The sequence below is a fragment of the Haplochromis burtoni genome, unplaced genomic scaffold, assembly GCF_018398535.1.
Source record: "Haplochromis burtoni strain Fernald_Lab_line unplaced genomic scaffold, NCSU_Asbu1 Contig_21, whole genome shotgun sequence".
Classification (NCBI taxonomy): Eukaryota; Metazoa; Chordata; class Actinopteri; order Cichliformes; family Cichlidae; genus Haplochromis; species Haplochromis burtoni.
In genome coordinates, this window is record NW_024582382.1 from 2932966 (window position 1) to 2946593 (window position 13628).

The 13628-nt window shown below is 39.4% G+C and overlaps 1 protein-coding gene across 2 annotated transcripts; it reads right to left on the reverse strand.

Annotated features, from left to right (window-relative positions):
• Positions 1–1603: 1603 nt before the first annotated feature.
• cdip1 (cell death-inducing p53 target 1) lies at positions 1604–9923 on the reverse strand. 2 transcript variants are annotated; one of them, XM_005920233.3, is made up of 6 exons: positions 9796–9923; positions 8050–8103; positions 4833–4985; positions 4054–4206; positions 3434–3710; positions 1604–2230 (listed from the first exon to the last, which is right to left on the reverse strand). In XM_005920233.3, the coding sequence occupies exons 3-6, from the start codon at positions 4906–4908 to the stop codon at positions 2119–2121; spliced, it is 618 nt and encodes a 205-aa protein (XP_005920295.1). In that variant the 5' UTR covers positions 4909–4985; positions 8050–8103; positions 9796–9923; the 3' UTR covers positions 1604–2118. The 2 variants fall into 2 exon arrangements, with proteins under 2 accessions (XP_005920295.1, XP_042074568.1); XM_042218634.1 differs by lacking the exon at positions 8050–8103 and having other exon boundaries at positions 9796–9921.
• Between the last annotated feature and the right edge of the window lie 3705 nt (positions 9924–13628).

Genomic DNA, 13628 nt, shown 5'->3' on the forward strand with positions numbered 1-13628 from the left:
TCTCCCCTCCCTCTCCTGTTTCTACTTCAATCATGAAACTGATCAATGATCAGCTGATCGGCTTTTCTCTCTTGTTTGTTTATCGCCCACTTTGCGCCAGAAAGAGGAAACCAGCGGATGTCGCGTTAAACAACAGCAGCACGTTTAAGCTTGATCAGCTGTTGTTAGAATTTATTTAATATTAATTTCTAGTATCAGCTGATGTTTGCTGGAGCCACAGCTGTAAAGCTGCTGGTCATGATGTCGGTTTGGATATGTGGTGAGAGGGAAACATGAAGATGAAACCAGGAGATGTCCTTACTGAATCATCAGAGCTGAACAGGTGATGGAGAAACAGGTTTACCTTTTAGGTGACATGAATGAGTTGAAGTTATGAACTGTTTCTGAGAGACAAATAACACCAGGATCCTTTTTTAGGTAGCTGACAGCTGGTAACTGTGCAGGGGCGGGTCTAGCAAAGTGTTGCCAGGGGGCCATGTAGGGCATTAACAGGGAAAGGGGGGCACAAAGAAATACTTTTCTTTCTTATTCTCATTTAAAATGTCTTGGTGTTATTAAATAATTATCTGAATCTTACAACCAAAGTTTTTATCTGATGTAAAGTCAAAGGAGCTTGCAAAGAAAAGCGTCTGGACTTCTTTAAGTTACTTGAAGACGTTTCACCTCTCATCCGAGAAGCTTCTTCAGTTCTAAGGTCAAATGGTGGAGAGTCCCAGATATAAACCTAGTGGGAGTATCCCCCCACAGAGGGACAAAAGGACCCCCTGATGATCCTCTAATCGCCTGAGCCAAGGTGTGAAACTGGGTGTGGGTCCCAATCAGCCAGAGTTTCGGGTGAGTTCATTGTGAAACCTGGCCCCACCTTATCATGCGAATTCCTGAGACCTTAGCCTATTGGTGAGAGGGACGTTGTTAGCTTTCCACATTCCGACACTTCAAAAGCTTCAGCAGCTTTCCGCTCAGCACAGCATCAGCACCACGGAGATACACGGATACATCCGTAGACTCGAGACAGAATTCACAATGCATTTTTGGGACTTTCAGGTTTATAGACCAATGTTTTATTTTCTGATCAAACCAGAAAGCTTTAATGAGCAGCTAGATTTGTCTTGCATTAACTGGCTGAGTTAATGCCAGTTAATGCGACATCGAAGCAGCTGGAATCCACAGCTGTGTGTGTTCATGGAGCTTGCATTTTCACCTGCTGGACATCACTACCTGACAAGTTTAACTGTCTTCAGAACATTGCAGAGGCCTTATTGACAGTATTTGGCTCTACATATCTGTGTGAGCCGGTTTTCTCCCACACGAAGAGTGTCCTCAGGTAGCCGTCTGAATGCTGGACACTCAGAGACCTTTGTATCTGAGTGGGAGACCAAAGATCACTTTAACATGTGTATCTCTGTATTAAAAAAGATGCCACATTGTCTCAGTTTATTTTTCTTATCATTGTTGTGAGGAGACCATAAATAGCATTTGTATTTTCTGTTGTACAGTTCATTTGCTGTTATGGATAAAAAGTGTCTTTTTCTGTTTCAAAATAGCTGATAACTATTCGCTGATAGCTGCCAACATCTGCGAATAAATATAGAACAAGTGGTTCTATATAGTGTGTAACTGTTAATATAGAGCGTTATTAAATTTATTGCTAATGCAATCATATGGCACACTGACTTCTGAGGAAATTTTACATAGCACTCGTCATCAGAAAGGTTGCCTACCCCTGCTATAGAGCAAAATTCACAGATGAATTCAAATAAAGTGACATTTTCACAGCGTTCTCTAACAGAGGCAGTTTTTTGTTTTGTTTTTTTTTCCTTTTTTTATTCACATGCGAAACATCACAAATTTACCTGTGTGCCTCTGAGCGCCTTCACCTGCTGCGCTTAAGTCAGAGAACTGTACATTTCAAATGCATGAGAGAAGTATGCTGAACGGTATATACAGGAAATATGTTGTGAACTAATTAGAAAACTTCACTTACAATTTAAGAGGGCTACACAACACTTTGCAAAAATGTAGAGGGGGGGGGGGGAGAAGCCTGTCACTACCAGCAGGGGGCACTGTGGGTTTATGTGTGTGCATGTACTTGTCTCTGTGGCATCCAGCTGTCCGTGGTTAGCATATACGCTTGTATGTATAAATGTAGCCCTTACAGTAAGGGCAGGTGTGTGTCACATCCTTGAGGTCATCAATCATACAGGGAATCAAGCAGCAGCCGAGATCACAGCTGTGAACGAGGAGCAGACAGACAGAAGATGAAGCAAAAATCAAACACCTGCTCATGATTGTACACGTTACGTACATTAAGCTCTCACAAAACAGTCACTGGGTCAAGAACATGGCAACACAGAAGCATGAAAAATAAGTTTTATATTGGAAGGTAAAGTCCCTACAATAATCAAACGACAGCCTTCACTGTGGTGAATGTGGAAAGTAAAAACAGCTCCCTTTTAAAAGAAACCTGACAGAACCTCCAACCAGTCGTGGCAGGTAGCTGCCCCTCCTTGAGTCTGGGTATGCCAGAGGTTTTTTCCTGTTAAAAGGAAGTTTTTCCTTCCCACTGCTGACAAGTGTTTGCTCATGGGGGGGGGGGGTTGTCTGATTGTTGGTTTTTTTTCTCTATTGTTGTGGGATCTTTACCTTAGAATAAAAGTGCTATGAGTATTTGCTGCTATATGAATAAAAGTGAATTCTTTCACATTCCCTAACATGCTCAACTATGGACAAACCTGGGCGTGTCTGAGAGCAAGAGCACATGTGAGACTCCAGTGACAATTTAGTATCCAATAAGGGAGCTACTTCAACAACTTCCAACAAATGCAAAGCATTCTGAAAACTAGTAATAGTTAATCTAGCTAAAGCTGGAAACAACTTTTTTACTATTTGAGTCAAAAAAACAAAAACAAAAAAAACAACCTCCCACCAATGAGCATAACCAGGCCAGAATGAGATACTAGCAGCTGGTGATGTGTGACCTTTGTGTGACATATTTTTCAGCGTTATTATGTGCTGAAAAATATGTCACACATATATTATGTACAATATTCTGCAGTCTCCTGACAAGTTAAATGGTCAAGTTACTTTAGTTTTGTTGAAGTGTTAAGCAATTATTTTATACGTTTACTCGACTTTCCAAAACACTACCTAGACTACTTAATGCATCTAGTGTCAATAAAGTGAAACTTTGAATTAGAAAGTGTCTCATCAAGTAAATTAGCTCAATGGAAATGTAGCAATATAACAACAATCAGTATTCTGTGATAATGACCGTTTTATATTGTCAGATATATGATTCTTGCAGATTTTCTTAAAATAATTTATCATCCAGCTCTAGTTCTGTGTATTTAAAACTACTGTCACTTTTAGGCATTACTCATGTGTAAAAACAGCGAAAACCCACCACCAGATGTCTTTTCCAGGACCTACTTACCCTACAAAGAAGCAGAAGAGGCAGAAGAGTGTGTTCATGAGGCCGATGTCGTGGGAGATGCGGGTGACGATAGCCTGCTGACAGTGCGGACACACAGTCTGCACTGGTGAAGTCTGAAACATTTCACCCTGCAGAACGGTCACAGTGGTGGCTGCTCCTGGAGGAGCCAGGACGGTCGCTGTGTGACCTCCCATGTGGACAAAGTGACCAGGACCCGGGCCCATCTGTCCTGGCATCGGTTGAGGAAAGTGACCAGGTGGTGGTGGGTAGTGGCCACCTGCATTTAGACAAACCAATGAGAGTGGGCGAGCACAAGAACAGCAGTCATGATATTTAAGAAAATGAACCATAGCCTCAACAGTGACGTGAGCCAAAAGGAAAAATAGATTTACAAGCCAGTGAGCAATAAAATACTCTTTTTAGCTCTTTTACATTTCCACATTATTAATTCAATTTTCTGGCTTCTACCAAACTAAACTGAAGCCAGATAAACTATTTTCAAGTAATGAAAGTTAACAAGCTGAAGTGTAAGTGTGTAAGTGTGTGTGTGTGTGTGTGTGTGTGTTGTGGGAGTATGATGCTTCATTTCCTTATCTATATATGCAGATAGTCTGTCGCACCTTGTGGTGGTGGAGGCATAGGCATGGGCATTGGCATGGGCCCTTCCCCAGGGACATGTGGTGGTAGGAAGCCTGGCTGTGTGGCCTCATAGGGTGGTGGACCATAGTCTGGAGGTAGGGGTTGTCCCTGTGGAGGACCAGTCCTTACCGCTTCTGAAATACAGCACACATTAAAAAGATGGCACTGGAGATAGCCCCGCACAAGTCTGACACAACAAACTGAAGTTTGTGGTCTGAAATAAATAACTGCAGTAGTACACGGCTGCAAGTGCATGACAACATGGGTGTTCACTTCACTGGTCATCTATGAAGCTTTCAAAATTGAGACCATTATTTGCTGTGATTTACATTTACTGTTCTTCATCAATCTAGCAAATATTACAATGAAGTCTCTCAAGCTCAGTGAGTGCCCAAATTTCTCACATCAACTGTAGGGAAGTGGTCAAACTGCTTTTGAATTATCTCAATGCACTCAAGAACTTCTCTTTTTCATTGGTTAGTATATCAGAGTAGGTAGGCTCCATAATGAGACCAAGCTGTAATAATTTAGAACAGAGTCAGACTGATATTACAAAAGGTAAATTTTGACTAAATTATTCAAATCAGACTGGATTTAAAATGAGCAAATTACAATTTTTTTCAACAGTTAAAACGGCCGCAGATGTACTTCCTCTTGAACTGAGGAAGTTTACCGAATCACTCACACTGAATGTAGAACATATGTCACCACCAGTACCACTACTGTAACATTCACAATCCTGTGTGTTCAGCTTTATTACCAGGTTGTCCATTTTTCTCCTGGATGAGGGGCGCACTGGGACCTCCGGGGTACGGAGGGGGAGGATCGCTGGACATACTGGCCGGATGTCTGAACTAGCAAATGGGTCGGACACGTGAGCTCCACTCACAACTCGACAGGTTGACTTCCCCCCCTGTGAGGAATAAAAAATGAGCACAGTTTGAGTCCCCTGGCTCATTACTCTCTGACACAGTCATAAAATGTTCCATCAACAGTCAGAGAGGCTAATGAAGGAGCTGATGTAACTGCTGATGTCAGTCTGCACATACTGTACCATAAGTTTCAGGGGAATTGAAAGATAGAGGTTTTAAGACATCTTAACGCTGGCAGTGTTAATCACATTTTCTTGGTTTATAGGAATACTGCCTGGCAATAAAACAGAAGTAAAAGCAAAACTGTTCATTTGAACATGAAAACAATATCATGATGGGTTTACATTTCATTTGCAACTAAAACCAAATTATTCAATTGCAGTCTTATAAACCAAGATAAAGCAGTAAAAACCATAAGATGACCAGAGTAAGTGTGATTACTGTGTGAAAACCTGGATGATCTTGAGTGCAGTAAAGAATGGTAAATGGACTGGTTCTTATATAGTGCTTTTCTACTCCGAGCGCTCAAAGTGCTTTATACATTCACCGATTCATGCCCAAGGATATTTGGCAGGAACCAACCTTCCGATTACCAGATGACCTGCTCTACACCTCCTGAGTGACAGCCACCAGTTAAGAAGAAGCCTTTAGCAAAAGCAATTCCAGGGAAGGCCTGAATTAAATGAAGAATGAAATGAACTGCTAGGTGTGAAAACTTCAACAGCAATACAATCGTGAGCTCCTCCATCCTTCCCCGGTGCTCAGGTTTCGGCAGGAAGCACCTCTTCTCTCTGCTTAAATAATGCAAATGGTGTCTGAATGTAAGGTGCAACAAATGCCTCGGAGAAGAACAACAATTTTGGGGGGAGATTTAAAAGTATGTATGTCCAGTGATGACAACTCCAAGGCACAAGCAAAACCAAAGACTGTGTTATTGCATGGTGCTATAATTTGTTCTAAGGAAACACATCATTTGCATTTTCCACCTGTTAGGTCAGAGAAGTGAAAGTACTAACACAGAAAGAAGCAGGCTCTCACATCTATACATGAACCTCTACATACTTGAAAATATGTGTAATAGACTACACTACTGTTAATACAACAGACCCCTTAATTTTAAAGACTCTAAACGAAGTCTTTCTGATGAGGGAATGTCTACAAAACAGTAATGGTTTTTCCTAAATCTGGCTAAACATGTTTTAGCCTTCTGATAGGACTGCAATAAAAAAGCTGTTTATAACAATGGGCAAAAAAAATGTCAAAATTGAGACTTCTTTTAAGTACGTTATACAGATACTATGCCTCTACTAAATGTGGACGAATCGTGTAGGCCCGTTTTGAAACAGCACTGGCACGCCAACACCTCTGATCCAAAGATGTCTGTGTAAGATTGATTATAATATTTTAATTCTCACATAAACGGTGGCAAGTCCATAAAGTACCACTGGAATCTAGTACAAACAAAACCCACTGAAAAAAACTTCCTCCATCTGTTTTAGTCAAATGTGAACTGACTTCTTAAATATGTGAGCTTATCTGGAGAGGAAAAGAAAGGTGCTGCTACACAGAGACGAGTATACAGACAAAGGAGTTTTGTGTGGACTAGATCATTCCTCGCCGACCAAAGAAAGTGTTGAAATGTCTCTAGACTTCAGTTTGTTTTGATGTTGAAATATCACTACCCTATATTTTTAAACTATGGGAGACCTTTTTATTCAAACTGATATAAACAGAAATGCCCACAAAATAAATAAAGATTGACTTTAAAGACCAGCGGTGCAAATTTTGAGCCTGTCCCAGTGATCTCCTGATATCATTTCAGCACATTCTTCAGTTATATTAAGGTGTTCAAAGCATATGATGCTAAAGAAGATGTTTGCTAAGTGCAGAGGAGAAAAATAACAAAAGAAATTAAACTGCAGAAAAATTCTCCTTTGCCAGTTAGTCTTGTTAGCTGGGGTTTCAAATGTACCAAAATTGTATATCTGTTTATTAACACATCATTTATCAAAAACATACATGCACACTAGTCGCTGTCAAATCAATAGCACAGATTAATTTCCGTTAGCAAATAAATACACTTATGTGCACAGCAAACCTCAAATGATTCTTTCTGAGTCAGAAACAAACCTCAATGCTAATACTAAATATGCCACAAACCCTACCTATTAAATGTAGGTCAATTATGTTAACTGACTCAGTGATGTTTCTTTGGGCTGAAAGCTGACTAACCAATGTGCTCATTTATCAATTTCTATAATGGCATCTACACTTATAAGCAGCAACAATAACAAGCTCCCCTAATAGAGCCACAACATACACTCCTGTATTTTGAGGCTGCATGCTAGCACTGGTGTAGTTCAGTCAGTTTGACATTTCTCTTTTCTCAATGTATTAAGGTGTTTTTTTGTGTATGTTTGTCTGTTTAGGTATTTTTTACAAGAAATACCAGGCCTTACTTACTAGGGTATTTTACCATGGTAACGTATGCTGCAAACCTAACCTGCCTTGAACTAGGCTAAATTGCAGATTAGAGATCAACAGGTATGAAATGACTGCTGAGTTCTAGTGAAAACAAGGTCACCATTCCCAGAAGATCCCTTGGACATCTGTGCACAGATAGTTGAAGTGTCTAAAGTCTTTGATTTTCCTTGACGAGCAACAGCATTATTTTACCTTTGATATTTTTTTCCTGCTGGCTGCAAGCAATTTCACAACAGTTTTAATGTACTCTGAGCACTAATGATCATATTTGATACTTCCTAAAGTTGTATCAAATTTGCACTAATTTGGCCTAATTTTCAGTTCAGCCTTTGTTATGTGTTTAATCCTTCATATTTTTCTTTTTTTTTTTTATCTTCTTATGTAAAGTCAGCCGTTTTGCAGCAAGTACACTTAGGTAAAACTGTGATTGGTCAGATACTGTTAGTAGCACCACTTTTTAAGCTGACTCAACTTGATAACCAGCTGTGACCTCTTACCGGTACTCTGATTGCCAATGTTTGAATCGAGAGAATGAAAAAAAAAAAAAACTGGGTGTGTTAAACTTGCTTTGTAATAAAGGGCTAATACTACTGCTACTACTACTATTACTAATAGGTTTACCTGATATGACTGAAATTAGGGATTCCTCCAGAGAAGCCTGAGATCTGCCACACTCTGTAATATGAGCAAAATTCACCATTATTATTATTATTTTTATTATTAAAAATGTACAAGTTAAAAGAGTACATTATTATTAAGCCAACACTGTTATTAAAATCTACACTAAAATTTACAAAAACAAGTCAGTCTTTAGCAGTGAACTGAAATAAGACACTGCTGCTTACAATGCTGTAAGCCATTAATGAAACTGTTGTAAATAACTTGTTAACCTATAATATGTCACAAGCCTGTACATACTTATAGTTATAGCATATTCATAACATATCTTCACACCGTGTACATTGTAACATACCCATAATAGACCCATATTTTGTGCCCTCCTACCTATAATAGACCAATTTTTGTAATATATCTATTGCCAAAGCACTTCTGGATAGATGCAAACTGCATTTCGTTGCCTTGTACTTGCGACATGTGCAATGACAATAAAGCTGAATTCTATTCTATTCTATTCTAAGATAAAAGCTGCAATCAGTTTTGCCAAAGTCACTTTTATATGCCCTTTACTTATCCGAGTTAAAAGTCTGATTAAGATTACAAACGTCTTTGTTAAGAGCAATTTTGCCAACAGGGCAGCAGAAATGACAACAAATATAACACAGTAGTTCTATGAAGACATTTGAAGTGGCCTGAAAGGATGGTTTGATTATCATTTAGAATACACTGAAAATACAAATAATGTCATATGCAAGATACTTGCATAACAGCTATTTTTTTAATTAAATATATAACCCGTTTGTAAATCCTGTTGACTACAGCCCATTTACCGATATAAACAATGATAATGGTCATTTTTTTTAAAAACGATTCAAACGTTAACTATCACTTCCTCAGGCTGGTAATTTCACAACCAACGAGAAGAAATAACTATATTATAACTAATATATATACATATATGTGTGTCTGTATGTGTGTGTATGTGTTTCTTTTTTTAAGGCTGAAATTTGGATTCTTCTTGTGTCCAGAGCAAACAAAAAACAAAAGTGAAAAGAAAACTTATACGTGATCGCAATAACAAGTACTAACTTCGGTGCCTCCACAAACCAAATATCTAAGTTTACTGAGTGTAACTGCTCCCAACTTATTGCGACAGTTTTCCCAGATAAGCAACTAGCCAGCTAGCTGGTGTTTTTTAATAATCCTGTAGCGGATAATCCTGCTCAAATCTACTTGCACAACTAACCATGAATAACTTAGTTACGTAAGTGAGGCCAGAGGAAGCCAGCGGCGATGTTAATTTAAATTGGTGCTTGGATTTAATACATGTGGTAGGGTAGCTAGCTAACTGAGAGGCAATGCGGAGTGATGTGAACGGTAAAATAAGCCGTTACATTCGTTATTTCTACAACATCTCTGCAATTTAAAAAAAATACGAAAAAGAAAGAAAGAAAGAAAACCCATGAAGGACAGCCGGCAGGGAGTGTTTTCCTGTCAGCCGTTGAGGTCATCTTAAAGACAGCGATGTGTTTGTTTAGTTAAAGCATGTCTGTTTGGGTAGCAGTGGTTAGCTGGCTATAGCTAGCGTCGCCATTCGTGACACAGAAACGACCTCGTAAAAAGAAAAAAAAAAGAGATGCGGACAGAAACGGTTAAGGAGTGAAGACCCGGAGGGCTGTGGAGAAGAAAACCGTCTCCGGTCACGACTCTTTAACGGGGCAACTGTCAGTATGCTGAATGCCAGATTACCTGGTTGTAGATGAGACGCCAGCCCGCTGCGTGAAGTTACTTGACGTTAGCAGCTCCGTCCCTCCTGAGGAGAGTCAACACCCGTCGAGATGGATTTACACCTGACGTCATTAATCAGGAGTTACACGAGCTGCTGCTCAAAACTTCTACGTCACATTCCGCTCGTTTCCTTTTGTTTAAGTAAAATACGAATTAACTTCTTATCCTGTAAATAACACGACAAAAATAAAACTATATTAAACAATAGCGTGTAAACAACCATTACTTTTTTACATTTTTATTATATAATTATTTAGAGCATTAAATATGATTACAATATTTTTACGACATCGCATACTTTAGAAAGTGGGACTCCAGCATTATATTCATTGTTTATATGTATTAGTCAAAGCCTATATAGCTTTTTTGTGTGATTTGGAGATCAATCTACCGCTTGCCAGAAGATTCCAGTTGAAACTAATAGCTGACCTTCGAGTATTTAAAATCGTTGTTTACTGGCCTCCTGCGGTCGAACTGGAGAACTACAACGTTAGTCAATTAGTCAACGTAGACAATGTTAGTGTCAGTGAAGGCATAATGGAAAGACAATGGCAATGCTGTAAAAAAATAAAAATAAATAAATAAACCGCACCATTGTTGTTTAGTGAGCTAGTCTTTTTTATTATGAATTATATATTCAACATCATATTTATTATGTTTTAGCTTTATTATTCTGTCGCCAGCTATTCAGAGTCAGAGCTGGCCCAAGGTGCCTAAGACCATCACCTCCAACCAACCCTCAGCACTACAAATATTAACTTTAGTTAATAGTGCTAATAGTAGTCCTTGCTTAACCATTTCTGCCTTGTACAATAACCATTATCATAACCATTCCTGTACCATAACCATTATTATTATTGTTGTTGTTGTTGTTATAGATTATCGTTATGGTGGCTTATTAGTGTGGTGAGACGTAATTAAATAAACCCTGCAGACAATGAATTTATGAAGTATAAATTTAAACATAAAATATAAGGATATCTGTGTACAGTCTCACAGTTTTATCAATATGTCTCTAAGTTTTGTGTTTGAACACATTAAAGAAATGCTGACAAAAAGTGATTTTTATATATCACATCATTACGCATTTAATCTAATTTACTCTAATGCATTTTTAATACACTTCTATTGGGCCCAACCAAGGTACTGTAATTTTAGGGTTACAGTTTCATAAACATTTAAAGATCTGGACATATATATATATTTAAACTTCCAAATATATATAGAGATAGACTGATTACACTATTCACTAGGGCAGGGCAATATGGCCAAAAATATTTATCACAATATACATTTGAAAATTTGCAATAACAATATAACTGACAATATAATTGATGCGAGACAAAATACTTTACAACTCCCAAATTCATTAGTGCAAAAAAAGAAGAAAAAAACATCAATGTATTTTCACTTAAACAAGCAGCTGTTTTTTTATGTGCATTAAAGCTACATAAAAATTTAACAGTGAAAATACAGATTCCTTGCTGGCAGTTTAACCAAAAGGCATTTCCAGTGAAAATGGGCTGACATATCCTGAGCATAACCATGTATAATATCCACAAAACTTAAAAAGAGGTTATACACACACACACAATATGGTAATATTATGTTGAAGCACAGTAATATCACTCCGCGAGGTTCCTGACTACGATAGCCGTAATGCTCTGACAATCCATCAAGCGGTGCGGGTTCGTAGCTTAGCAAAGTCATACTAAAAAAAATTTTTTTTTTAATTTTTGAGCACCAGTGTACCACACAAAATCGTTTCGAGGTCAGTAAGCACAACCAGAATTCATACATAAGAATTATAAGGGGCAGTGTCGATTTTTTCAGAAAATCAAAGGATTTAAAGAGCAACTTATTTTCCGAAAAACAAGGTAATAACAACGGCCCGCTAGCATGCTCTAGCAAAAATTGTGCTTTGGTGTGTATCTGGCGGACAAAAGCCAAACCAGTTCCACACCACTGAAGTTGCACCATTTTAACAAACCAATTCTGGTTCATCTGTTTCATTCAGCGCCCTTCTCATTCTTGGTCGTTATGCTTTTTCTGCCATGTGCGTATGAAAACAAAGGCACTGCACATGCGCGTTTTACCCATATTGTATTGCGATATTTATCGTTGCCTAACATTATATCGGTATTACCGTGAAAGGTATGGCCCAGCCCTACTATTCACTATTATTCTGCTGTGCTTTGATCTTTTATGACCTCTGATGTCCTTTAGCACCAAAAAGGTTGAGAACTGAACCAGCTTGTATCATTTCTGTGCTATGCTACATTCTTGTAGAGGTCTGTCTGTGTATCAGATAGTTACAACAAGATGTGGTAGAAGATGAAGCAAGTGGAAATAGCAAGGAAAATTAAAGTTGCTCTGACAGTGGTGAAAAATATGAGGAGAAGAGAGAGTGTGTTTAAAGATAAAGTCAATGTATTCTCTTTTGCTTATATAAATCAGGGTTGCACTGAAGGTGGAGCCTATCCCAGTTGTCACAGGGCAACAGGTGATATTATATAAAGCTCTGAATAGGAAATTACTATATATGAACCAGTCCATTTAACTTGCAAATTCCATCTATCTATCTATCCATCCATTTTCTTCCACTTATGGGGGCAGCAGCCTAATCAGAGAATGCCAGACCTCCCTCTCCCCGGCCACCTCCTCAAGGCTTTCCAGTGGACCACCACTCAGTTCAGTTCAATTCAATTTTATTTATATAACGCCAAATCACAACAACAGTCGCCTCAAGGTGCTTTTGAATTGTAAGGTAGACCCTACAATAAACCTAAATGTACCTAAATCTTTCAGCTTGGGGCAGGAAGTTGTCCCTGACCTGGAGTGGTGACTCCATCCTTTTTCCAGCTGAGGACCAAATTATGAACAGAATGTGTGATAAAGGGCAGCCCTGGTGGACTCCAACACCCACCAGAAACAGTATGCAGACAAAAGCTCATGCAACGGTTGAATAATGATCGAATGGCCTGACACCCCATACTCCGGAACACCTCCCATAAGACACTTCGAGGGAAACCCATGTAGACTGGTTGGGCAATCTCCCATGCCCTCTCAAGTATCCTAAAGAGGGTGAAGCTGGTTCAGTGTTCTGCGACCGGGACAAAAACTGCATTGTTCCTCCTGTATCTGAGGTTTGACTAACGGATGGGCTCTCCTTTCGAGCACCCTGGCAAGACTTTCTTGGGGAGGCTGAGGAGTGTGATCCTCCTATAGTTGGAACACACTCTCCGGTCCCCTTTCTTGAAGATAGGAACCACCACCCAGGTCTGGTAATCAGGAGTTACAACCCCTGATCTCCACACAACATTGTAGAGGTGTGCCGACCAAGACAGCTCAACAACAGCTAGAGCCTTCAGGAACCCAGGCCTAACCTCATCCACCCCGGGAGCCCTGCCACTAAGAAGTTATTTAACTGCCTCAGTGGCGTAACCCCCGGAGATAGACAAGTTGTCTCCCTTGTCCCCATATGCTGCTACCTTTACAGAAGATGTGTCAGTGGGATTAAGGTGGTCCTCAAAGTATTCCTTCCAAAGCCCGACAATGTCTTCCTTCAAAATCAGCAGCGTCTGGACTTCTTTAGGGTTCACAAGAAACTTAAAGAAGTCCAGACGCTTTTCTTTCCAAGCTCCTTTGACTACGATGACGTGGAGCACTGAGAACCTCCACAGGTATACACAATGTAGGTAAAGTACCACTTCCCCTTCTGAGTCGCCTGATGGTTTGCCAGAATCTCTTCAAGGCAGTCCAAAAGTGTTTTTCCATGGCCTCTCCGAACTCCT